The sequence below is a fragment of the Brachypodium distachyon genome, chromosome 5, assembly GCF_000005505.3.
Source record: "Brachypodium distachyon strain Bd21 chromosome 5, Brachypodium_distachyon_v3.0, whole genome shotgun sequence".
In the NCBI taxonomy this organism is placed as follows: Eukaryota; Viridiplantae; Streptophyta; class Magnoliopsida; order Poales; family Poaceae; genus Brachypodium; species Brachypodium distachyon.
In genome coordinates, this window is record NC_016135.3 from 14,964,133 (window position 1) to 14,986,733 (window position 22,601).

The following is a 22,601-nucleotide window of genomic DNA, read 5'->3' on the forward strand; positions in this document are numbered from 1 at the left end:
TCATCCAAACCGGTTGAACTTCCGTGCGACTGTTCTCCATCGATTTTCTCGACCGTCCCAAACTTCAAAAAATCCCGAAGATCATACTCCTCTACCATATAGTTTCTCTAAGGTATGTCCCATTACTTTTATCGGAGGTCGTCGCAAGCACGAGGAGAACAGAAAAGAAATTTGCTCAAGCCTACCTTACGCGGCGTCAAATTTGTTCAATCCCTCGCCACATACGCAGAGTAGTTCTCTGCTGACTGCATCAGTGACCTCAACAAGGTGTGGCCTGCTCCTGCCAATCTGCTCCATCACTCGCTCTGTTTCTCTCGACTGACTTTGCAAGCAAACCTCAACAACCATGGCACAGGTTCATTGAACCTGCCTCCAGTTATTACGAGTTTTTGACTTCAAACTTTTTCTCCCAAGTACGACGGGGACAGCCACGGCTCGTCGACATAAAGGGTGGGTGTGCCAACTGCAAGAGGCCCAAGGAAGAGGAAGAGAGGAAGGAAGCAAAGAACAGGGAAAGGAAGATGAGCAACACTGGCACAGCCCCCCTCCTCACCCCATACAAGATGGGAAGATTTGATCTTTCCCACAGGTCTGCATCTTCTCCTCCCAATCTCGCTCTCCTTCTCTTGGCTGGATGGAAAGCCTGGAACCCCAATCGGCTGCCTATGTTACTTATTAGTCCCCCACGAATCGATTCTTTAGGTCTTCTATTTAGGCGATTTTTGCAACAGGGAACCAATTTGGGCGCGGAAGCTGCCAAGCAATGTAGCACTAATCTTCCCACACAAGTTTTTTTTAAATTTAAAATGACTCCCACACAAGGAAAACATCTACCAATGTGCACTAGCACCCGTGCGCAGTTGAGTACTCCTGCTTTTTATTATTTGGATACTGCAACACTATTGTTCATACCTTGTTTTACCATCAAGAACCGAATTTGGTTCAATATTTTGACGCAAAAGATGATTTTGATTGATGCAAGCATAATTGTCGGGGTCCTATGCTGAAAGAGTGAAAGGATTTAGTGGGGTTGTTACCATGAAAAATTAAATTGCATTATGTTTGTGCATGAGAAGTCTCAATCCAAAGTTTTGATGTTCCGAAAGAACGGGTGAGTTTGATACTGTCAACTCAAATCATTTATCATTACCGAACAATTATCTCATGGACAGAACCTAACTTAGGAATTATACCTAAACGAGTGCCCGAAAGCAGGGTCAACAATCAAATACTCTCTCCTTTTCACAAAGGTTGGCGTATTTGGTTTCATTAAGACATGGTTTTGGCCGATGATAACTTTATTAGTATATAATTATATGATACGAAACCACAATTACTAGCAAGAACTTTTGAAGACGAATCTATTGATATAAATTTCATGTATGAAAACACATATTAATTTAGTAATTCTTGGTCAAAGGCTTAGTCTTAAGGAAACCAAATACGCCAACCTTTGTGAAAAGGAGGGAGTATTTTGTTTTAAGAAATATTAAACGAATCGGATGAATTTTCTGTGCAATATGGGAAGGTGTGTGTACTAGAAATTGTTTCGATGGTTCCTATAGACTTTTTCCAAAGGGAATCCAATGAATCCTGCAACTCTTCTTTACCTTATGATCCACTTGTTCCTGAGAGCTTCTCTTTTCTGTTTAGGGTAGTTCTTGCACCATTGACAAGGGAGCGATCCTTCGGAAATGTTCCTCAGCCTCATGCCATATTGTATTATCAACAAAGAGCAACCAAAGGAGGCCTTTTGATTGCTGAGGCCACTGGAGTTTCAGACACTGCTCAAGGGTGTGTATGCCATATCCTTTGGCTGTGGATTCTTGAAGTCTTAGTCGCCAAGTTCAGTTTTTTCTTGTTTGCAATTCAATGGTTTTTAAATCTGATATGTTACCTGTATGCATGCAAGGTACAAAGATACTCCTGGCATTTGGACAAAGGAGCAGGTGGAAGCATGGAAGCCAATCGTTGATGGGGTTCATGCAAAAGGAGGGATATTTTTCTGTCAAATTTGGCATGTAGGAAGAGTCTCTAATCATAGTAAGTTTATTAACTCTAGTATAAGCTTATTATGAAGCTAAGTGTGGTCATGATGTAGTTAATTAATCCGCAAGCAGGAGCACCTGAAATTGGATTTATAATTTTTGCTCAATATTTGTGTGGATACTCTGAACAATTATTCACTGTTTTATGACAGCATGAGTTACCTCATGTTTGTTGTAAATGAAAATACATTAGCAAACCCATAGTCGTTCATGTAGTCCTTTTTTTTTCACGTACACATGTTCCGTACTCCTATGCAGATTTTCAGCCTAATGGGCAGGCTCCAATTTCAAGCACCAACAAGCCACTAAAACCTGTAGTGAGAGCAAATGGCATCGTTGTCGCTACTATCTCAACTCCTAGGCGACTAGAGACGGATGAGATCCCTTTGGTCATCGATGATTTCAGGATCGCTGCTAGAAATGCAATTGAAGCTGGTAAGTACCTTCATCTCACATTTTCCTCTTCCACTGACAAACTTGAATCATCCAAATTAGTATCAGGAGAAAATTACCATAAAGAGTTTCTTATGAAAGGTGTGCCAAGTGCTTAACAAATGCCTACTGAGCTATTGAACTTCGTCCCGACTCCTGAAGAAAAGGGATAACTGACCTCAATGCCTTGTGTGGTGTATAGGGTTTGATGGTGTTGAAATCCATGGAGCTCATGGTTATTTGATTGATCAGTTCTTAAAGGACCAAGTCAATGACCGCACTGACAAGTATGGTGGGAGCTTAGAGAATCGCTGCCGTTTTGCCCTAGAAGTAGTCCAAGCTGTAGTTGATGAAATTGGAGCTGATAAGGTTGGGATAAGGCTCTCGCCTTTTGCAAGTTACTCGGATGCATCAGACTCGAACCCAGAAGCTCTAGGCCTGTACATGGCACATGCACTGAACGAATTTGGAATTCTTTATTGTCACATGGTGGAACCACGGATGGTGAATATTGGTGAAAAGTTTGAAACTCCACATAGTCTTCGTCCCATAAGGAATGCTTTTAAAGGAACATTCATCGTAGCTGGTGGATACGGGAGGGAGGACGGAAATAAAGCAATCTCTGATGGCTATGCTGATTTGGTTGCCTATGGACGCTTGTTTTTGTCCAACCCTGACTTGCCTCGGAGGTTCGAAATAGATGTTCCTCTCAACAAGTACAATAGAGATACCTTCTACCTCTCTGATCCAGTTGTTGGATACACTGATTACCCATTTCTGTCGTCCGATGTCTAAATGGACCTTCCGGAATGAGTTTGCCCTGCTCATCAGAGCATCTATCTTATGTATCAGTAGTGTTAAAGGAATAAATTTATTGATTTGAATGGTCATGTGTAAAAAAAGAAACCGAAAAGGGACTTAAGAAGTTATTCATTTATTGCTAAGTAGCTTTGTTTTGGTGCAACTCGTGTAATCCTAATAAAATCGCAGGAGGCTAGCATGTTTCTCCTTTCGCTCACACATGTGTTGGAGATACATTAGTTGTGGATGTAGCATGTCGACTGTTGTTGTAGAAGATCAATATGTTCGTGAACGGGGTTATATTAGTTAGGCTAGCCAATAGCCGTAGCATGTTTGCTGTTTTGCAATATATGTACCTACATTGTTCTAATGTCAGCTAACAATAAAGGGGCATATTCTACATGGAGTTAAGAATACAGTTGCAGATCACACCGGAAGAGCATATGAAGGCAAGAACAGTTATCCACTCATCATTCTTATGCTTTTATCAAACAAAATAAAACTGCATATCCCATTGGTGTGTTTTGTGAATATAACCCAAGTCCCAATTTTCAGTCCTTCGGGAAATGATTCATCAAGGTTCCAAATTAGAATTGCTTTCTGGACAAGTAAGCCCTATCAGAATTGCTTTTCCAGACAGGAAACACACAGGTGTTTAGTGAAGATGGTGTCGTGTTCTTTATCTCTTCTGGTTGAACTATTTTTCCATATGATTTTTGTCATTCTCCCTTCCATTTTTATTTGGTTTCAAGTTTGGAACATCTCGTTCTTATGTTTGATAGTGACAGATTATCAATTGTACAACAGTTTCAGCTACACGCCTAAAAACAACAAAGAGATTTTGTATAAAACTGTTAGGTTACCTTGTGAATCCAGCATACTCAGTAGAAATCTGATTTCCTGCACCTACCCCACTTGGTGCAACAGAAGACTCTGCTTGGAGTTTTTTAGTTTGGAGTACACTAGATCTTTAGAAGTTAATCCCTGTAACTCCTAAAGTTGTTAGATCAGCATTTCACTGGTCAGTGAAAGGTAAGATCTTCAGTTTTGTTTTAACTTCTTGGTTCTGGTAATCTTTGCTTACATAGAAGTGGAAAAAGAAAAGATATCTACTAGATCCTCTAGCTAATCATAAAAGTAATTGCTCAAGCATGATTTGTATTGATAATCCCTGATATTACTGGAGAAAGCCATATCTGTGGTTACTGAAACTTGTCACGAGTAAATGTCAGTCTTGCAGATTATGGGAATCTTATGCTTAGCTTTAATTGTGGATAACGCCACCTACAGAATAGTGAAAAGCTGCATCATTAGTACATATATAAAAATGAAAGCTATGTAATGGCCAACGTTTGTGGTGCCTTTAGCATCACGAACATGTTAGAAATCTTGCTTTGGAACTTTGTCTGTTGTTTTCCTTATTTTTTATATAGTTTAATCGGCATGTAGCTGTCACATTCATGTTTTGGACAAAGTATCATCTTCAAGAAGAGTTTTCAACATCCTTTCGTATCAAAGTGAGGTTCAGATGCACTATCTTCTTGATTGTTTGTTTATTCTTGGACAAATCTTAATTATTCTCTGTAGATGCCTGCTGTTTTAGTGCAAACTTATGGATTTATCATCGAGGAGTAACCTATGTGCCTGACAGTTAGCATGGATTGTTGGATAATACAAAATTTGGCTGTACCTTTTACTTTATTCTTCATTTAAGCACATTTATCAAAAACCGCAAACCAGAACTCCTCTGTTTACTCGCAGAAAGAAGGATGTAAGTAATGTTGTTACTTGGAAGACAAAAGAAAATCTAACCTGCAGACTCTGCCAGTTTTTGCTGAAAGGCAGTCAAAATTCATTTGATTCTTGATTTAGGGAGGCAACTGCAAGAGCTAAAACTCCTATGGAGTTAGCGGTAGTAGTTCCAGAATGATATTGGTAATGCTGAGTGGACTTTCTCGCGATGAAAACTGAAAAAGTTATAGTAACTCTTCACTTCTTTTTAATTTAAATATGTAACAATTAATAAATAATAAAACCAAGGAACATATGTGCACACAAAAAAAAGTTGTGAACTTGTGAAGCAGAGATATTGTACAAGGTTACATTATCTCAATGAGGCACAATGGAGAAACTTCACCAGAACTTTCTGTGTCCTGTTATTGCATCATGTGGTGAACCTGGTGGCACCTTTCTTCCTCAGTACTTCAGTAAATAGGAAGTGATTTGTTGGTGCTTCTTTTTACCTGATATCGAGTAACATTGCCACATAGGTTTACGCCTCTTGTGGATGGTCTAACCCAAAGAACATTTGCTAGACTCCAAAAAGTGAGAAACAAGCTTTGCATTTGTTCTTTTGTCGTGGAGTAATTATTCTCTGTGTTTCTTTTATGGTGCTACTTACAATTTTCTCTGGTCTATCTCTGTGGGACATACTTAAAGAGTTATTCTGGAGAATGGACAGAGTCACCCTTGTACCTTGTGTATTATCTGTTTACTGATTTGAGTATTCTATAATGTACTTCCAGTCATCGAAAATATCATAACTGTGGGATTCATGCCTCGTACAATGTTGCTGCTTCATCTCTTATATGTAAGTGATGCATATCTATTTAATTTTATGGAACTAATTACTTAACTGTTTCTGAAAGAAAAAAAGTCTCACGTTGTTGCAGTTTGTCTTAAAATTTACTCGAAGGTTTACATGGGATCTACCTCTTTTGGTCAACAAATACTGATACTTAACATTCAAAAACAAAAAAGTGACAATCACAACAGGAGTGATGATTAAGGAGGATAACTGCATCTTGGAGAACCGAGCCTGGCTCAGTTGGCTAGTGGCTCACGCGCAGCTGAGTCTTGCCTCTGTTGCTGGTTATATTCAGGTGGGAGTTATTTCATGCTAGTTAGTTCAGTTTTAGTTTCTTACTTTGCTTTGTAGTCCTTTCTAGAGCTGGTTAGATTGTTAATCTTTCTTTTCAGTTTTTCGGTTCTTTGTTTTGGGTTTGTTTGTATCTTTGTTTCATTTCGACGTGCTTCTTCTTAATTCAAAAGGACACACACAAATTTGTGTTCGAGAAATAAATATATTCAGGTGTTGAGTTATCCTCCCTGTAGACAGAAATAAGAGTATATTTTTTAAATGCTCAAATGCATGCCTAGGTTCTTAAGTAAGTTGATTTCATTGGACTTCCTTGGATTTGATGAATGATTGAGACGGCAATATATATTGCACTGCTGTGCCTCTGTACTCTGATTGATACCTTGACTTCGACAATACTTGGGGACAACTGGTCTGGAATCTGGATCTACAGACATTTTAAAGGGTTCATTAAAGGGGTGGTCCTGGTGAACTGCCATCATGATTGGCCCATATTGACCTAGTCATCATAACAATTAAGATTTTGCTTCAGCTGTGCATGCACAAATATTTTATTGTGCCTACTGCAAGCTTCCTGTTTTATTCTTTTAGTATTCGCCAAATCCAGAGCGCAGACATGACATGTTGTAGATCAACTAAGTGAACTGAGGCTTCAACTGAAAACAATTGTACAACAACTAGCCAACTGTGATTCTCTAACTAAGCAGGTGATTTCTTTATTGGACATTATTTTTAATTCTTCCAAGTAAATTTGCAGATAAGGACGGGTGTGCAATAGCGGTACCCGACTCTTTAAGTTGAGATTTGTATAAAAAAGTGGAATCATGGAAACGAAGTCTACAAACAAAATAGTTTTTGTGACACTAGAACTGTAAAACATTTAGTGATGGCTTATTACAGGATTGTGGAATATATCGTGTGCCATTCCTATTTTATGATTCTTTAGTTAGATGACGGCATAGTGAAAGATGAGCATACAAGAAAGGAAATGATAGAATACTAGAGTTTGAAATGTCAGTCTGACTTTTCAACAAAGAACAAACTCTTAATAGTGTAAAGTGCAAATACCTTTACATGAGACATATTCCTCACTTGATTATCTAGGATGGGCCAGTATGAGCAACATGGATTTTATCTATTAAAAAGAATATATATGCTTTGAACAAGTTAATCTGTGCCCTTATACAAGGGAGTTATTTAAGCTACTTTGTGAATTGCAACGATGCTATTTGCAATCTGCAAGAGCTGGCCTACCAATTATTCCTTGTCCTCAGGAACCACAATAAAATGCTCACCTCCTTGACAGGTCCAAGTCACCATTTGCCTGAAGTTCTAGAGGAAGATCCAGGATTTAGTTGCAACAACCTCAGAAGCTAGTCAAAACTAGTGGGAGGTTGTGTGCACAAACAAGAAGAAAGTCTGAAGAATAGTAATGGCTCGTGGTAAGGTTCAGATGAGAAGGATAGAAAACCCGGTGCACAGGCAGGTCACCTTCTGCAAGCGACGGATGGGCCTGCTCAAGAAGGCCAAGGAGTTATCTGTTTTGTGTGAAGCTGATATCGGTGTCATAGTAATCTCTCCTCATGGCAAGATTTACGAGTTGGCCACCAACGGGTCTGTATCCCCCTCTTGTTAAGCGATCCAAGGCTAACCGTAGATAATACATTTGTTTTGATTTGTTTTTTCCAAGAAAACTGTTTTAATTTGTTCATATGTTTTATGGCTGAGATATATTAGGAACATGGGAAGCTTAATTGAGAGGTACAAGGGTAGCAACACAGAAGCACAAGCTGAAAGTAGCAACCAGAACAAACCTCAGGTCAGCATCAGAGATCGCACGATATATCTCATAATATCAAATAGCATCGCAAAGCTATGCATTGAAAAGAGAAGATTCTGGATGTAATTTTGTATTGGTTCAGTGCACTACTTGTGGGTTTGTTGATCAGTGACTCACGAAATTTCACAATACGTGACAGAGTGCTAATATGCAAAGGTACTTCTAGAAAATTAAGTGCTGGCATTATCTTCTTATTGCAGGTAATACAACAAGAGGTACTGCTCTTGAGGCAAGAAATTGACTTACTTCAGAAGGGCTTAAGGTAATCAGCTGCATTGCATCTATACAATGAAACAAATTCATGTCTTCTATCTGAGCAATCAGTGTAACTATTTTTAACTTAAGCATAGAAAGTGTGTAGTCAAATATATGTCGTCCTAGAAAGTGTGTAGTCAAATATTTGTAACTCTGATTACTAATATCCTAAAAATGATCACATTGCAAGGTGAAAATAATATCATTAGATTTGTCATGAACAATCTTTTCATGATATAATTTTTCCATATTTTTCTACAAACATTATACATATAGAAAACAAACATTCAACGGCATATATGTTGGAGATAGCATCAATGTCCAAAACGACATGTATTTACAAACAGCGGGAGTACTAGAATAACAACTTAACTACCCCGTGCAATACTAATTCAGAAGAGTCCACTAAAAATATCACCCTCTGTGAGACTGTGACACACTGATCCATTAAAGTTAGTGCCTTCCAATTTTTAGTTTCTGAAAGGGTGTTAATAGAAATAACTAAAATGGAAGGAAATTAATATAGGCTGATCCATATTAAACTGGCAAGAATCCAGTATAAAGGTTTCAAAAGATTATGAAAGTGTGGCATAGAAGTATAATATCGAGCAGAGGACTGACTGGTAAAGGTAAGCACATACAGGTACATGTATGGAGAGAAAGATATAAACCACATGAATCTTGATGAGCTGCAAGCCCTGGAGAGTAATCTTGAAATCTGGGTACACAACGTTCGCTCTACAAAGGTAAGATTTATGTCCTCTGCACAAATCAAAAATCTTTTTACAAATTAATACTTCTAAATATACTGTTCTTTTCTGCTGAGTAGATGCAGATCATATCTAGGGAGATTGAGATGCTCAAGAACAAGGTTAGCTTCAATCTTTTCATTTTATTCCTCTAGTGAACTTTTTGAACATACATGTAGAAAGATGAATACAGGAATTACTTGTCTTTGTTCGCAGGAGGGTATACTGAAGGCTGCCAATGACATGCTTCAAGAAAGGGTACTTCAATCCCCTAGCCCAGATCCATTTTAAAGAAACTGTACTGTTTGAGAGGATAACGTTACGTTTTGATTTGGAGTAAGTTGAAAATTAATGTTAGCATTTAGGAACTGACCAGAGCAGTACAAAGCCTTCATCTTTTTATCTTGCAACTATAAACCTACACATCTGCTTGTAAAACATAGTCAGACCACCAACCGATGATGTTCTTATGCTTGGCAACTGATGCAAGAGATGTGCACAAAAGGAATTGCCAATTGGAAAATAAATCATAGTTAGTGGGATAAGTCAGTGGATCGGCAACTTTTTTTCTTTTCTTTTAGAACAAGGCTTTCACTTGGGGACCTTTTACAGTTGGACCCCATCACCCAGATGCCCATTTTTCACCTCTAAATGTGGCAGATGACAAACAAACCTGGGTGCGAGGTTTGCCCCAAGAAACCAAGCTAGTATGTCACAACCCTGATCAGAAACTTGCGGGTATTCTAGTTGGTGGTCACGCTTGTAGGCAGCTAGGGGGTGAAAAAATAACTCGAAACTCATGAGTATGATGAGTCGAGTTGAGCCGGCTTGATACCCACGCCAAGGCAGCCCCAGGTACCGCTATAGGGACATACATACATTGAGATAGGGAGGAAGATATCGTCTCATCTTCTGAGCTCACTCTTAACCCAACATAGTAGCATGTTTATTTTTATAAAGATCAACATCTTTCTTAGTGTCTTGATTTTTTTTGTCTGCAGATAATTGAGCAGAGCGGGATTCTGGGTACCAGCAGCGACACGCTGATTCCGCAATTCCCCTTCCACAGAAACATGGAGAGTGACTACTACTTCTAGCCTAAACAGCCGACCTATCAAGTTATGTCGTTATCTTCTGATTTGAGTCCAACAAGGCTACCTTGCGTCAGTCACTTCATGTCGTACAAAGGAAAAAAGGAAAATCAGCATCTGTATCTGTACATGCTTTTACATATGTAAATTCACCATCTTCCAGATTTGGCAGTCAGTACACTACAATATCTGGTTCATTTGGCATAACACTCTGGATGTCGTGTTAATCAGAGAACTGTCAAAATCGCGGAGTTTTCTGACTCAACTTCAACATATATTGCTACGCCAAAAAATCCACAGAGGAATATCTGAAATCGCTTACGATACAATTTGCAGCCCAAAGTGTTAATAAAAGATAAGGAACACAGAGGTACGTATTTAGCAGATGCCATGTTCACCGTGGTCGCTGGAAGATAGCTAAGCTGTCATGTTGAACAGCAGCTGCTCTTGTTTTGCTGCTGCTGCTGCTGCTGCTGCTGAATCAGCTGACCTTTCATCTGGACCAGATTGGAGGCCTTCCTCTCCAAGGCTCCTTGGCTGCCAGCTTTGCTGCACACCAGGCAAAGAAGTTTCATCAGCATAAATATTTCAAAAAAAAAAACATGAAAGTTCATCTGCCTTACCTTTTCTTGATTGCTTCAGACATTGCCAAGAAAGCCTCCTCAACATTGATGGAATCTTTAGCACTTGTTTCTAGGAAAGGAATGCCTATCTCATCAGCATAAGCCTGCATTGATTCACACAATCACACTACCCATTTAGCTTCACAAAATATGCAACAACCAACAACATAAGATGAACATTACACACAGAGGACCTTTTTGGAAAGAGCCAGTTTACTAGTTATCCATAAGGTAACAGGGTAGTAGATGGAAATGTGACCTGTGCCACGGAAGTATCGACGACCCTGCTCTCAGCCAGATCGCACTTGTTGCCGACAAGAAGCTTGCAGACGCTATCGTTGGCGTACTTGTCGATCTCGCTCAGCCATTGCTTGACATTGTTGAAGCTCTCCATGTCCGTGATGTCATAGACGATCTGCGGACAGCTCAAAGCAAACCGAATGTTTACTGAGACCTGTGTCAAATGTTAAGAGAGGTCTGTCGTTTACAGGTCGAGAGATGAAAACTTCTTACGATGATTCCGTTAGCTCCTCGGTAGTAGCTGCTTGTGATGGTTCTGAACCGCTCCTGTCCTGCGGTGTCCCACTGTTATGCAAAAGGTACTAATATGAAATCACTTCTTCTTTCATACTTCTTTTCCTACTGACATTCAGCTGATTTATGGGATTGAAGTAGGCATAGTTAAGTTTATTTTTTATCCAAAAATTCAAGGGACTTGGTGGTCTTCGATCTCATGTCACATCCCATAAAGTTAGTGAACTTTCCTGATGGGCAGACGCTGTTAAATGATGAATGGCGACATACTCCATGAAAGCACTTTGTTCTTTACAGAAGCATAATTTGTGAGAAATGGCGAGGAAATGATCACTTACAATCTGCAATTTGATGGTTTTCCCATCAATCTCTACCGTGCGGATTTTCTGCACCGGGGCGAACCAGGAAACACAAGGGATCAATTAATCAGCGAACCGAAGTACAAGCACTGCAAGAGGAGACTGCAGCCAACTCACGAAGTCAACGCCGATGGTGCTGATGTAGCTGTCAACATACGCGTCGTCCTAAAGAACACAAAAGAACAACAACAGTAACAAAAATCACAATCGTATGATTCAGTTTCATATCATCTCACAAGATGGTAAGGTGGTGCCATGTAGCGATCCACATTGTTCCCACTCACAGCGAAACGGAGGAGGAAGCAGGACTTGCCGACCGAGGAGTCGCCGATCAAGAGGAGCTTGAACAGGTAGTCGCTGAACCCAGGATAAACAGAAAACGAAAAAACATGTAAGATATATTTTACAAAAATGACTGTAAAGTGTAAATTAGAGGCAGAAACCTGGAATGGACTTACAATTCGTTACCCATGATTTCTCCCTGCTGCCTTCAGTTCCCAAGAACGGGGTGAGGCGGAGAGACTGGGTGGGTGGTTTTCTGGAGCTGCTGGAGTGGAGAAGAGGCTTCTCGAAGGGGAGGGAAAAGGGTGAGAATATGGGAGTCTCAACTCTAAAGTGCAGTATAAACTAAGCAAAACTGATCGCACGGAGCAATTTACTTTCATTTTTTGTCATCGATCCCTACGCAGGATCATGGCGTTGAACTGTTCCTCCTCCCCCCTTCCCTGCACGTGACTCCAGTTGACTCTTCCTTACTTTATGGCCATGCATGCCGATGACAAGGATTCACGGGGTCGTCGCGTGCGTAGCAGCTCTCCTCCTGGTACAAACAATATTGCTTTCCTTTTAGCCGTGTGCAGTGGTGTCACGTAAAGAACACACGTAAAAGAGCATTGCAACCGAAAGATCCGGACCATGGCGACGGCATGAGGCCTTGGCGTTTGCGTAGCTGCCGTTTTCGATCATGTAGGTTCGGCTGCGTAACCAAAAGCTAAAAGCTGCTTTTGCGTGTGCGTGTGCGTCTGCGTGTGCGGGTCCTTTGTATAGTGTCAAAAGGAAGTGGTGAAAATCATACGTGGAATTAAAGAAGCACAATCCACAAACACTTCAGAGGCAAAGCTTCACGCCACGGCAAATGTACAAGGGAAGCTATGCATGCCATCTTAAACTGTCTATGGTTTACCGAGATTTCAGAGGGAAGCTTAGCTACTGACAGAATATTGTTGAAATAAGTAGGATAGTATCTTCTTATGGTCCCCCGACTGGAACCCAGTGTTAGGATCAATCAGGTACGGTACCTGAAACAAAAGACATATCAAGCATCAGAAGTTATGTTGACGGAAGGATACTGAAGTGCAAGGCTAAATGAATTTTGCAGCCATAGAGGCTGAATTGCAAGAACAAGGCTACAAGGCAATCATCATTTGTTGCGGTTATAACTTGAAAAAGACAATCATGTTTCAAAATGCAGCATATGTTCACTATACCTGTTTAGAACCCGCTATCCTTAGCAGCGAATCCATCTTCGATGACCCCTCTCCCACGTTCTGGAGAACATAAGGAAGCTCCAATTCGCAGAGAGCCTCACGGACGATCCTTGCATACTGAACCACCCATATATTAGAAGGAAAAATATATAACTAACTCCTACCAAGAGTACATCAAGGAGAGGAGGAGCCTACTGTGTTGTTCTCAAACGAGAAGAGTTCCAGCTTCTCTGAAGGTGCCGCGCCACCTTTGCTCCACATTGTCATCCCTCTTCCAGCTCGGAGAAGAGTAGGCACCCATCCAGTGAAAATTGTACTGCAAAATGTACAGAGGTGGTCTGAGAATACCATAAGATGACAAGAAAATTGTGTAACATTAGTTTGGAATAGTTTCAGATTTTCAGCTACTCCGGCATCAGACTTTTCTTTTCCTCGGAATGCCTTTCCAACAACAATGCAAGATAGAAATGCAAGGATCTAAGCTATTGAAACAAGTAGAGCTCGATACCTTTCAAGGAGTCCAAAGGAAGGGCTCTTTCCTTGTCCGTACTGTCTGAACAGGTACTTAACAATATCTCCTGCACAATAAAGGAAAAACTTAGTATCTATTATTTCACTGCTTAGTAGGTAATTTATACTAAACTATCTGAACAGGAAGTACATCATCTTAAACATAATTAAGGAAGCAATTGTTTATAAGCCCAGAGCCAAAGAGTTTCAAAGAGTCCTCTCGGGATCACCCACTGTCACCACCACCCAAATAAGGGATGAAGGAACAAGTGGATCTTACCACTTTCATACATTGTGACACCAGTACTTGCATCAACAAGAAGTGGAAACCTGTATATAAAATGTAAAATAAGACAACCCAGTTCAGTGACGGCCAGGCCAACATGACAAGAAAATGGTGCAATAGTAATGCCAGAAATGTTAACCATGAATGGCGAATTTATGAACTTTCCAATCTGCATTTCTGTTCAACTGGAGCTATAAGTAAATATGGAATTGACGAAGACATACTGCTCCTTCCCTCCAATTTTCCTGACTGCGTCTCTATGCCTCAGCGATCCTTTTGGGCAAGGATAAACCTGCATTTTGTTACAGTAGTATTTGGAGGCAAGATTATTAACATTCAAAATTAGCAAATTACAAGACCATATGCATAGTCTATAAAAATTAAAGCACTTTTTCCTAGACATATTTCCTCAAAAATCTACGATATTCCTAGATTAGGTTTAGATTTACTTTGATGGAATGAACACTGATTAAGAAAAAACTCGGACAACCAGGGATTTTTTTTATACAGAAGATGGCCTGAGCACCTAACGTGCGGAGGCTGTGCCTCGAACATGGGTGTCCGGGCTGCGAGCACACCTGCTCAACTAGTCACCCGAGCAGATGCTCGGCCTCAAAAATACTGATTTATGGTCTCGTGATATAACTGTAGAAGTGAAGAGGTACTATAAGAGATGGTTGAATACCTCTGCAGAAAGATCAAGCTCAGTCATGGCCTCCCGAACTCTCCTACAGAAGGGACATGCCTCTGATGGAAGGATAGCAAAGAATTTGATCAGCAGAAGACTCCTATTTTGACACCCCCACAAGATGGAACCAACAGGAAGAAAAATTACCAAACTCATACAGTTGCAGAGTTGGAGCACCCATTGCTGTACTAACATCCTCGCCGCTACTAACTGCCACACTTGATCCCCATGGCAGTCTAGCTAAACTTGAAAGAGAAGATGTTGTCACCTGGCAAACAATAGAGGTAACAACAGACCGTCAATGCGAGGCAGGTGGAAAGAAATCAGTGAACAACCGCAACATGTAATACTTGGATGCGCAGCTACACATAACGAGAAACTTTTGCACACATTATGATATTGCCAGCAACACTACGGTTTCAACGATCAAAATTTTCCTTGCGCTCCCGAAGGATTTTTCACGTGTTAAGAAATTCACTTATCTGCTACTGATTGGGTGGATTTGGCGCTAATTGTTAGGTACTAATCCAGTAATCCTAGTTGTAATTCAGTGGCACCAGTTGATCAAATGTGCCAAAAGTTAACAACGATTACCTCGACGATGTCATTCCGTTCCTGAGAAGGATCACCGCCCTGCGTGTCAGTTCACACAAACGACACATCTTCAGCTATCCAGTATCACAGTGCGAAAAACAAAAATAGGTTCAGTTTCGAAAAAAAGTTGCAGCAGTTACCCCGAAGAACTTGAGAAGCGGGCACAGGAACGACAAGACGCTGCTGCTGCTGGTCCCGCCGCTCGTAGCGGCGGCGGAGGTGGTTTCGGTCTCGCCCGCTTCCGCACTCGGAGTTTTCGCTCGGGTGTGGGTGAGGGCGCGCTGGGGAAGGCGAGGTCCAGCTCGGATACGGGCAAGAGAGCGCCCCGGAGGTGGGGCTCGAGATGCTGGGCGGAGGTGGGGATAGCGAGTGGGGTGTGCAAGGGGCAGCATACCGCGGGGTGCAGGGTGCTTCGTTGGCCTGAACGCCTGAGAGAGTAGCCGCGGGAGTCTAGCTTGGAGCCACCGGCGTGTGGTCGTCGTCGGCCGGTCGCGGTTGGGACTTGGGACCTGGGACTGGCGAGAGCCTGTGACTCGATCGGGTTTGGGCTTTGCCCGCTTGGGCCTTGGGTTGGTGCGTAACGGGCCCACATACAGGGGTGGATAGAGAAACTCACTCGCACAAAAAAAACGAAAATTATGACGCACGCACGTTCACGCGCTGACTTCTCCCCGCGACGCTCTCGGGTCAATCTACCGCTGCGCTGGCTCCTGCTGCGCTGCCGCTAAGTGCTGCTGATGCTGAAATAGGTGAGGTGGCTTGTATTTTTTCTACTGTGCCTAGGTGCGTGCATGCATGCATTTTTTCTACTGCCCCGCACTGTCCACGCTAGCTCCTACTGCATCTGCGCGGATGATGTGTGATAGCGCTAGTTGCTGATGCTTAGCTAGGTGGTTACGTGCATGCATGTATTATTTTATTTTGTTTTCCTTTTTCTAAAGAAATTGTAACAACATTTTTTTTTCTTTTTTCTACAGAAATTGTAACAACATACATGTTTGCGCTCTCGTGGTCTCTTTCCGCGTCGCTGTCGCGTCCGTCCATGGTGCCCACACCGTCGCACACTATGCCCGCTTCCTCGTGCCGCCGCCTCATGTGGCCTGGTCGCCCCCGTGCGCTATCCCCGCCACCACGTGCCGCCCCAGCCTGCGCCGCACCCGCCTTTGCACGCCTCTCCCATCGCCGCCACTAGCCGTACCTGTCGCTGCCGCACGCGGTAGACATCGCGCCTTGGCTGCTTGCTCATTCTGCCCACCGGTAGCGGGGAGGGGGGGAGGCGAAACTCCTTGCCCACAAGGACATAATCGATTTGTCAGCGTCGTAGCTAGCTGCTTTATTTTTGTTCAGGGACGAATCAGGCTGCTTGTCCGCAAATCGTAATCGAGAGGTGGATTCAACGGTGATGTCTCTACCGCAAGGCTTGCATGAGGGAGGAGCCCCGGCAAGATTCAGTGTTACGACGACGGAATCGAGCGGTGGGTGTTAGATTTTGATCGAAACGGACATACATACAATGGTTAAATGTGTCCATCAGGGTGTGGCAGTTTGTGTTCAATAGAGATGTCAATTTATCCGTATTATACATGGCAAATCATGTTTGTCAGAAGTGGCAATTTGTCTGCATTAGAGGTGGCAATTTGTGTTCACCGGAGGTGCCAACGACTATGCATTAAGGATGGCAATGAGTGTGCGTCTTTATGTACATCTGAGGCTCGAAATTTATGTGCATTGGGGAAAACAAAGATATAGATTTGTGTGTGTCATTTCAAATGAATGTGGTAGCTTAATTTGGAGTGAAGGAAATGTGGAATGCAATGGTGGGTGCTAGACTTTAACCGAAATGGATGGACGTACATGGTTATGTGTGTTCATTAGAGGGTGGCAATCTGTGTTCATTAGGGTGTGACAATTTGTGTGTACTATGGGTAGCAATTGTGTTCATTAGAGGGTGACAAAATTATGTATATTACGGGTGGCAATTTGTGTTCACTAGGAGTGGCAATTTCTGTGCATTAAGGTGTCAATTTGTGTGCATTAAGGGTGGAAATTTGTGTTCAATAGAGAATGACAATTTATGTGCATCAGGGGTGGTTATTTTTGTTCATTAGGGTGGTAATTTTTGTTCATTAGAGGGTAACAATTTGTGTGTATTAGGGGTGGCAAGTTGCATGCAGTAAGAGAGGCATGTAGATAAGGTTTAAGTGAGATCATTTTAAATGGAGATGGTATCTTAATTTGGAGTTGAGAAGACGCGGGATGCGGTGGTGCGTGGTCGATTTTTTACCGAAATATATGTTTGTTATTGTGTTCATTTGAGAGCGCAAATTATATTCATTAGGGATGATGATTTGTGTGTATCAGGGGCGGCAAGGGAGATGGGTTTTGTGTGAGATAGGCTGAGCTGACGCGGATTGACTAGCACCGTCACGCGTTGTGCCTATAGCGCAACCGTCACGCGATATTGCAACTTTATATGTTGGAGAGTGGCAACTTTTTATACTGTAGGTTGGCAACTTTAATATGATTTTTTTTCGGCCGAAACATATCAATATGAGATCTTGTTTCAAAGATCTCATCGAAAAAAATTTAACCACGAAGACGGATCTTAAATCGAATGTTCGGTTTAAGAGATATAACATTTTAAAGTTGCATTTGACAAAATTAGACGTGCTTGTTCACACGCATGCGTAGCTGAGCTACTGCTGCGAGCAACATGCATGCATGCGCGCATGGGCATCTACTGCCGCTGGCGTGCTTGGCTCTGCTTCTAGCGGCTTGCATGCATGGTGCGTACGCGCAGATGAGTTAACGCGAGCACGTTCGCGCGTTATTCCAGCCAAAAAAAAATCCTTGCCAAGGAAACTCCTAACTACAAATCAATGTACTATTTCCCCATGAGAACTTCTAGATAATAATGAGTGTACTCCAACGTTTATATGTAAGTTTTTTTTTGAATATTTTACATATATATACAAGTAAAATCAGAGGGAATATATACATATGGAATGAAAGGGAAGGAGCGAGAGCCAGAAAACCATAGTCGTCATCGTATTTGAAGGAAAAGCTTCGACCTCCAACGGTTCCCCTAGTCTCTGAAAGCCGATATGGCGTTGGGAGAGACAAGGGAACCATGGGTCAACGTCTCGCATCAAAATGTGCTACCATTTTTTGTTAGGTTTGTGTGTTCTTGACGATGTTGTCTTGGCGATGGAGACTCGTCGTCTAGAAGATTGGTGTCCTTGCTCTATTCTTGTCCTGATGTAAGCATTGCAACTTATTTCATGGAGTCATTTGTTCTCACTGAGCGATTTTCATGTTTTTGGTCTTTTCCTGGTTGATTCATCGATGGAGTAACAGTATGTCCCCCGGGCATGGTGTGCTCGATGATCTTAAGATTTTACTGTCTGAGGTGGACGACTCATGAGGCTTTTTAAAACCTATAGGGTTAGTTTAGCTTGTGCACGTATTTTTGTTTTTTGCAATTTGGTGACCGAATATGTGGAGAAAAGTCAAGACGCGAAAGGTGGATTAAGAGAAGTTGAATATCTTTATTGTTTGTGTTCGTTCAATCTATTGTATTTCTCTCATAAACCAATAGTGTAAGATCATTGTTGTAGAAAAAAAATGTGAGAAAAAGAGTTGGAGCCTAGGAGAGCTAGGAGAGTCCAAGAGCTAGGCAACCTACTATAGTTGACGGGGTGGTGTCAGGCCCAGGGTTATCTCGGCATAGGCCTGGACCCAGAGACTAGAATCCCAGGGATTTAATAGCAGACTTGTCCACCTAAGAGCATGTCGACTCGTCCCCCCATAAATCGTCCGGCGCATGACAAAATGGGGGTCGCCGGCGCAAGCAATTCATTTGGGGTGAAGCCAGCACCCAGCCGCACCCACCAAATGTCGCCCCGCCTCCCCCCCAAATTTGGTTTGTCTCACAGACAGTGGTGGCCCGCGCTGCTTTTCAGTTTCAGCCGACGCCCCCGCTAGCCCCCCTGTGAGTAGGGAGCGGCTTGGGGTGCCGGCTAAATTTTTGGACCACGTCGGCTACTTTTTGGATTTAGGTGAGTGGGCTGGGTGGGTTTTTCAGCGTCGGCGAACCCATTTGGCGTTTGGGGGGTGATCGACTCTGGGAATTGCAATTTAGCAAATCCTGTAGTGATAGCAGAAAAAATATGAAGTTCTCCTCTGAAAGGGCATCTTGATTCCTAATGAGTTTTGGTGTTAATGACAACATAACTTGTGAACTAATCGTGCGCCAAGTGTTTTCAGATTTGATAACTAGTGTTGTGACACGATTCATCACCCTCAAAAAGGAAAGAAGCGTATAAGGATTTATAGCCTTTTATTTTATTGAGTCGTAGGAAAATCCGTACTATAAAGAGGGAGTCCATTTGGGAAAGCTTTGGCTGAATCAACTTCATGTACACAAATCTACTAGATTGCACCCACATAAAGCCTAAACCCAATTCTTGTGTTGAGAGCTGTCGTTATCCTGCTTTGCCTGTCATATTTTTTTAGTGATAGATGGTACTACCGCCTATTTAGCCGGAGGTTCCGGTGGGCGGAAGTTCCGCCCTGGTGCCGGTCTGGTACTGAAATGCTACGGGAATCCTACGCGCAAAGCGGTAGGAGGCCGGTAGCAGGGCGGAAGTTCTACCCCCTAGAACTTCCGGTCCACTACTGGCCTGGTACCGCGGTTACTAAAAAGTGTCCAACGGCTGGATTTCGATGGGGTATAAAAGGGGCTTCGTCCCCAACGGGTTTCTAAGCCCGACCTGACCCTGTTCGTTCCCATTCTCTCACTCAAGAACACAAAGTGCTTCAAATCTCGAGATCTTTCTCCCTAGTGCATCCCCCAAGCCAATACTTTGAGGAAGGGTTGAGAAGAGCTCGATCGAGGGTTTCACCAAATCAAAAGTTGATTCCCCTCGTTTTCCTTGGTGGATTTTGTTACTCTTGGGATTTTGGGATCCCTAGCCGGAAGGTGTCTCTTCAAGCACTCCAATCTTGTGAGGAGATGTTTGAGGATTTGAGAAGGAGCCTCCAATTTAGTTGTGGATTCGTGCCCTTCTCCTTGTTTGTAAAGGTTCGGCGTTCGCCTTCAAGGAAGCCATTAGTGGAACTCACATCGCCTTTGTGGTGTTGTGAGAGCTCATCCCACCTTTGTGGTGTGGTGAGTTGGAGAATAGAGTGAGCTTTCGTGGCGTCTCTCCCTTTGTGGCAGAGCACTTCTCCAAACGGAGACGTACACCGATCCGAATAGGTCGAACTCCGGTGAAATCTCCGTCTTCCCATGTGGTATCATACTTGCCCTTTTACTTACCTGTTTTACTTCATTGTCTATACTTTGCTTCGGCTAGTGCTTCGGTTATTGCACTTCATACAAGGGTTGCATTCCTTTTAGAGAATTTAGTGAACCTTAGGATTAAGTGTTTGTATCTTTAAAGAAAAGAAAATTAAAAAGTAAAATTTGTTAGTCGCCTATTCACCCCCCTCTAGTCGACCATACCGATCTTTCATCCTCAAGGATTGGTGTGCAAGAGATATTTCAAGTCAAGATCTTATAGCTAAACAAGCAAATTTGGGTGGCAAACAACTAAACAAAGCAAGTAAAAACAAGTTACAACTATGTTTTTGGGTTTTCTGATTTTACTGTTCACAATCTGAAATCTGCTTTTGTCAGGAGCTGAAAACAGACAGTGGACAGATTAAAACGTAACACTAAAGAAATTAAGGCAGGGAATGATATAGAATGAATTTGGGGTTGAGAAAAGGCATAGAAGCAAGATTAAGAGGTAGGGAAGAGGATGAAGCAGGAATTTAGGCTGGGAAAAGCAAGGGTTGAGGGCTGGAAACAGATCTAGAGAGCTATGTATTAACTGTTTAAGTCTGAATTTGAGACAGTGAACAGCAAAACTTAGCAGTTTGGACAGGAAATTTGGAGGAGTTATAGAATGATTTGGAGGGTGAGACAACTTGGAGAAGGAAGAGGAAGACTTGGGGAAGAGATATGAGCAAGATTTTAGGATTGGAGAAGAAGAAGGAGGTGAGGGCTAGGAGCAGGTTTAGGTGGCTACTCAGTACAGAAATAGGGAAGTTCAGAATTTTGACAAAAGAGATTCAGAATTCAGAATTTGTTGTTTTGGCCGAAATTTGGAGTTGGGACAGAGGGTGTAGAGCTGGAAGGAGATGTGGGGAAGGTTTAGAAGCAAGAATTGGGGTTGGAAAAGGTCATGTTTAGGGAGAAATAGAAGGTTTGGTGAAGAACAACAGAGTTTTGGACAGAAATTCAGACTTTGGACAGAAATTGCTAGAATTTGGGATTTTGATGAGAAAATAGACTGGCAGGGGTTAAGAATGGGTTTAGGGAAAGGATTAGAGATAGGGGAAAGAAAGAAACAAGAGGAGAAGAGCAAATTTAGAGAAGACGAGGGAGGAACAACATGTTTTAGAGAGGAAAGTTCAGAATTTAGGAAAGGGAGATGAAGTTGACAGAAGATTGAGGAATTGGGGAGGAGAGATTTGGACTTTTTTACTCTAATACATCACAAAAACATATAGGATCATGACAGAAACATGGATCTAACAAGAACAAACACAGATCGACAGATTAAACACAAGAACTACAAAAGTTGAGAGGAATAGTAAAAACATCAACACTTAGACAACAACAAGCACAAGGATTAAGCCACTGCGACTATTAGGAGATGATCTAGTACATGGAACACATCAAAAACATCACAAGGAAAAAGTTTAACATGAACATAAACAAGTTTTACACGACAGAAATTCAGATTTGAGGCAAGGAACACAGCTACTTTATAACAGAAATAGGGGAGAAAGAAGAGAGGGATTTGAGCTGAGTTACAGAGATTTGCAGAGGGAAGAACAACAGAGAAGGGAGGTAAGGGATAGATTTTTTTGGCCTAGAACTATGAACACAGGTCAGGATTGGATCTTGGATGCCATGGAAAGGATGAATTTGGAGTTTGGGTTTCTGCCAGCCCTTCCCAGGGTTGGCCTGCTTTTCTGCTGGGAGGCAAGGGTGGATGCTTTGAATGGGAGGACTTGGCTCTGCTTTTATACTCCACTAAGCTGTGTCATGGATGCATGAAGATGTCAACATAAGGCTTTATCTTATGCACAAAGCCCCCTTGCTTTTCTTCCTTGTTGCATGGACAGATCCCACCTTTTTCTGCCTTTTTGCATTTGAGGGCAGCTTCTACTGCATTCTTCTCTAATTTTTGGGTTGTTGACCAAGTATTCTTCTTCTAATCCTTCACTTTTAGTCCTTGCTGCTTAGCTGATAGAGAGAAGGTTCAAACTTTGCACAAAAACACAGCAACAAGGAGCTACTTCACCACTTTTAGCTTGATGACTTGGCCTTCTTTTCTTCTGCTTTTTAGTTTCTTCTCTTTTGGTCCTTGAT

General features: G+C 42.1%; 4 protein-coding genes across 6 annotated transcripts; 2 read left to right on the plus strand and 2 right to left on the minus strand.

The window, feature by feature from the left end:
• Window positions 1–3,444, plus strand: LOC100828447 (putative 12-oxophytodienoate reductase 11). The gene is made up of 6 exons (XM_010241653.3): window positions 1–267; window positions 415–589; window positions 1,654–1,794; window positions 1,913–2,043; window positions 2,307–2,483; window positions 2,683–3,444. Exons 2-6 carry the CDS (start codon window positions 522–524, stop codon window positions 3,273–3,275), a joined length of 1,110 nt encoding a protein of 369 aa, XP_010239955.1. The 5' UTR covers window positions 1–267; window positions 415–521; the 3' UTR covers window positions 3,276–3,444.
• Window positions 3,445–7,591: 4,147 nt separating this feature from the next.
• On the plus strand, window positions 7,592–10,291 carry LOC100829055 (MADS-box transcription factor 26-like). Of its 2 annotated transcripts, NM_001301393.1 has the most exons (7): window positions 7,592–7,773; window positions 7,897–7,978; window positions 8,200–8,261; window positions 8,898–9,000; window positions 9,084–9,125; window positions 9,220–9,261; window positions 10,005–10,100. In NM_001301393.1, the coding sequence occupies exons 1-7, from the start codon at window positions 7,592–7,594 to the stop codon at window positions 10,098–10,100; spliced, it is 609 nt and encodes a 202-aa protein (NP_001288322.1). The 2 variants fall into 2 exon arrangements, with proteins under 2 accessions (NP_001288322.1, XP_024311173.1); XM_024455405.1 differs by lacking the exon at window positions 7,592–7,773 and having other exon boundaries at window positions 7,782–7,978; window positions 10,005–10,291.
• Window positions 10,235–12,662, minus strand: LOC100829353 (GTP-binding protein YPTM1). Of its 2 annotated transcripts, XM_014895887.2 has the most exons (10): window positions 12,525–12,662; window positions 12,270–12,430; window positions 12,069–12,174; window positions 11,895–11,967; window positions 11,728–11,775; window positions 11,590–11,637; window positions 11,231–11,302; window positions 10,977–11,132; window positions 10,718–10,821; window positions 10,235–10,643 (listed from the first exon to the last, which is right to left on the minus strand). In XM_014895887.2, exons 3-10 carry the CDS (start codon window positions 12,080–12,082, stop codon window positions 10,520–10,522), a joined length of 639 nt encoding a protein of 212 aa, XP_014751373.1. In that variant the 5' UTR covers window positions 12,083–12,174; window positions 12,270–12,430; window positions 12,525–12,662; the 3' UTR covers window positions 10,235–10,519. The 2 variants fall into 2 exon arrangements, with proteins under 2 accessions (XP_014751373.1, XP_003579842.1); XM_003579794.4 differs by having other exon boundaries at window positions 12,069–12,430.
• A 13-nt stretch (window positions 12,663–12,675) lies between these two features.
• LOC100829661 lies at window positions 12,676–15,712 on the minus strand. The gene is made up of 10 exons (XM_003579795.4): window positions 15,316–15,712; window positions 15,176–15,214; window positions 14,729–14,849; window positions 14,579–14,640; window positions 14,118–14,185; window positions 13,888–13,937; window positions 13,606–13,675; window positions 13,293–13,413; window positions 13,098–13,214; window positions 12,676–12,908 (listed from the first exon to the last, which is right to left on the minus strand). The coding sequence occupies exons 1-10, from the start codon at window positions 15,565–15,567 to the stop codon at window positions 12,813–12,815; spliced, it is 996 nt and encodes a 331-aa protein (XP_003579843.1). The 5' UTR covers window positions 15,568–15,712; the 3' UTR covers window positions 12,676–12,812.
• Between the last annotated feature and the right edge of the window lie 6,889 nt (window positions 15,713–22,601).

Bases quoted from the DNA above. Each gene is read 5' to 3' on its own strand.
- LOC100829055 (NM_001301393.1), top strand. From the start codon at position 7,592: ATGGCTCGTGGTAAGGTTCAGATGAGAAGGATAGAAAACCCGGTGCAC. The intron at 7,979-8,199 runs GTCAGCATCAGA...TTCTTATTGCAG, and splicing joins GCAACCAGAACAAACCTCAG to GTAATACAACAAGAGGTACT. The intron at 8,262-8,897 runs GTAATCAGCTGC...AAGCACATACAG, and splicing joins TTACTTCAGAAGGGCTTAAG to GTACATGTATGGAGAGAAAG.
- LOC100828447 (XM_010241653.3), top strand. From the start codon at position 522: ATGAGCAACACTGGCACAGCCCCCCTCCTCACCCCATACAAGATGGGA. The intron at 1,795-1,912 runs GTGTGTATGCCA...TATGCATGCAAG, and splicing joins GTTTCAGACACTGCTCAAGG to GTACAAAGATACTCCTGGCA. The intron at 2,484-2,682 runs GTAAGTACCTTC...TGTGGTGTATAG, and splicing joins TAGAAATGCAATTGAAGCTG to GGTTTGATGGTGTTGAAATC.
- LOC100829353 (XM_014895887.2), bottom strand. The intron at 11,303-11,589 runs GTAAGTGATCAT...TTTGCATAACAG, and splicing joins AAACCATCAAATTGCAGATT to TGGGACACCGCAGGACAGGA. The intron at 10,822-10,976 runs GTCACATTTCCA...GAATCAATGCAG, and splicing joins TCGATACTTCCGTGGCACAG to GCTTATGCTGATGAGATAGG.
- LOC100829661 (XM_003579795.4), bottom strand. From the start codon at position 15,567: ATGCTGCCCCTTGCACACCCCACTCGCTATCCCCACCTCCGCCCAGCA. The intron at 14,850-15,175 runs GTAATCGTTGTT...ATTGTTTGCCAG, and splicing joins AACGGAATGACATCGTCGAG to GTGACAACATCTTCTCTTTC. The intron at 12,909-13,097 runs GTATAGTGAACA...CTTTTGTTTCAG, and splicing joins GGATAGCGGGTTCTAAACAG to GTACCGTACCTGATTGATCC.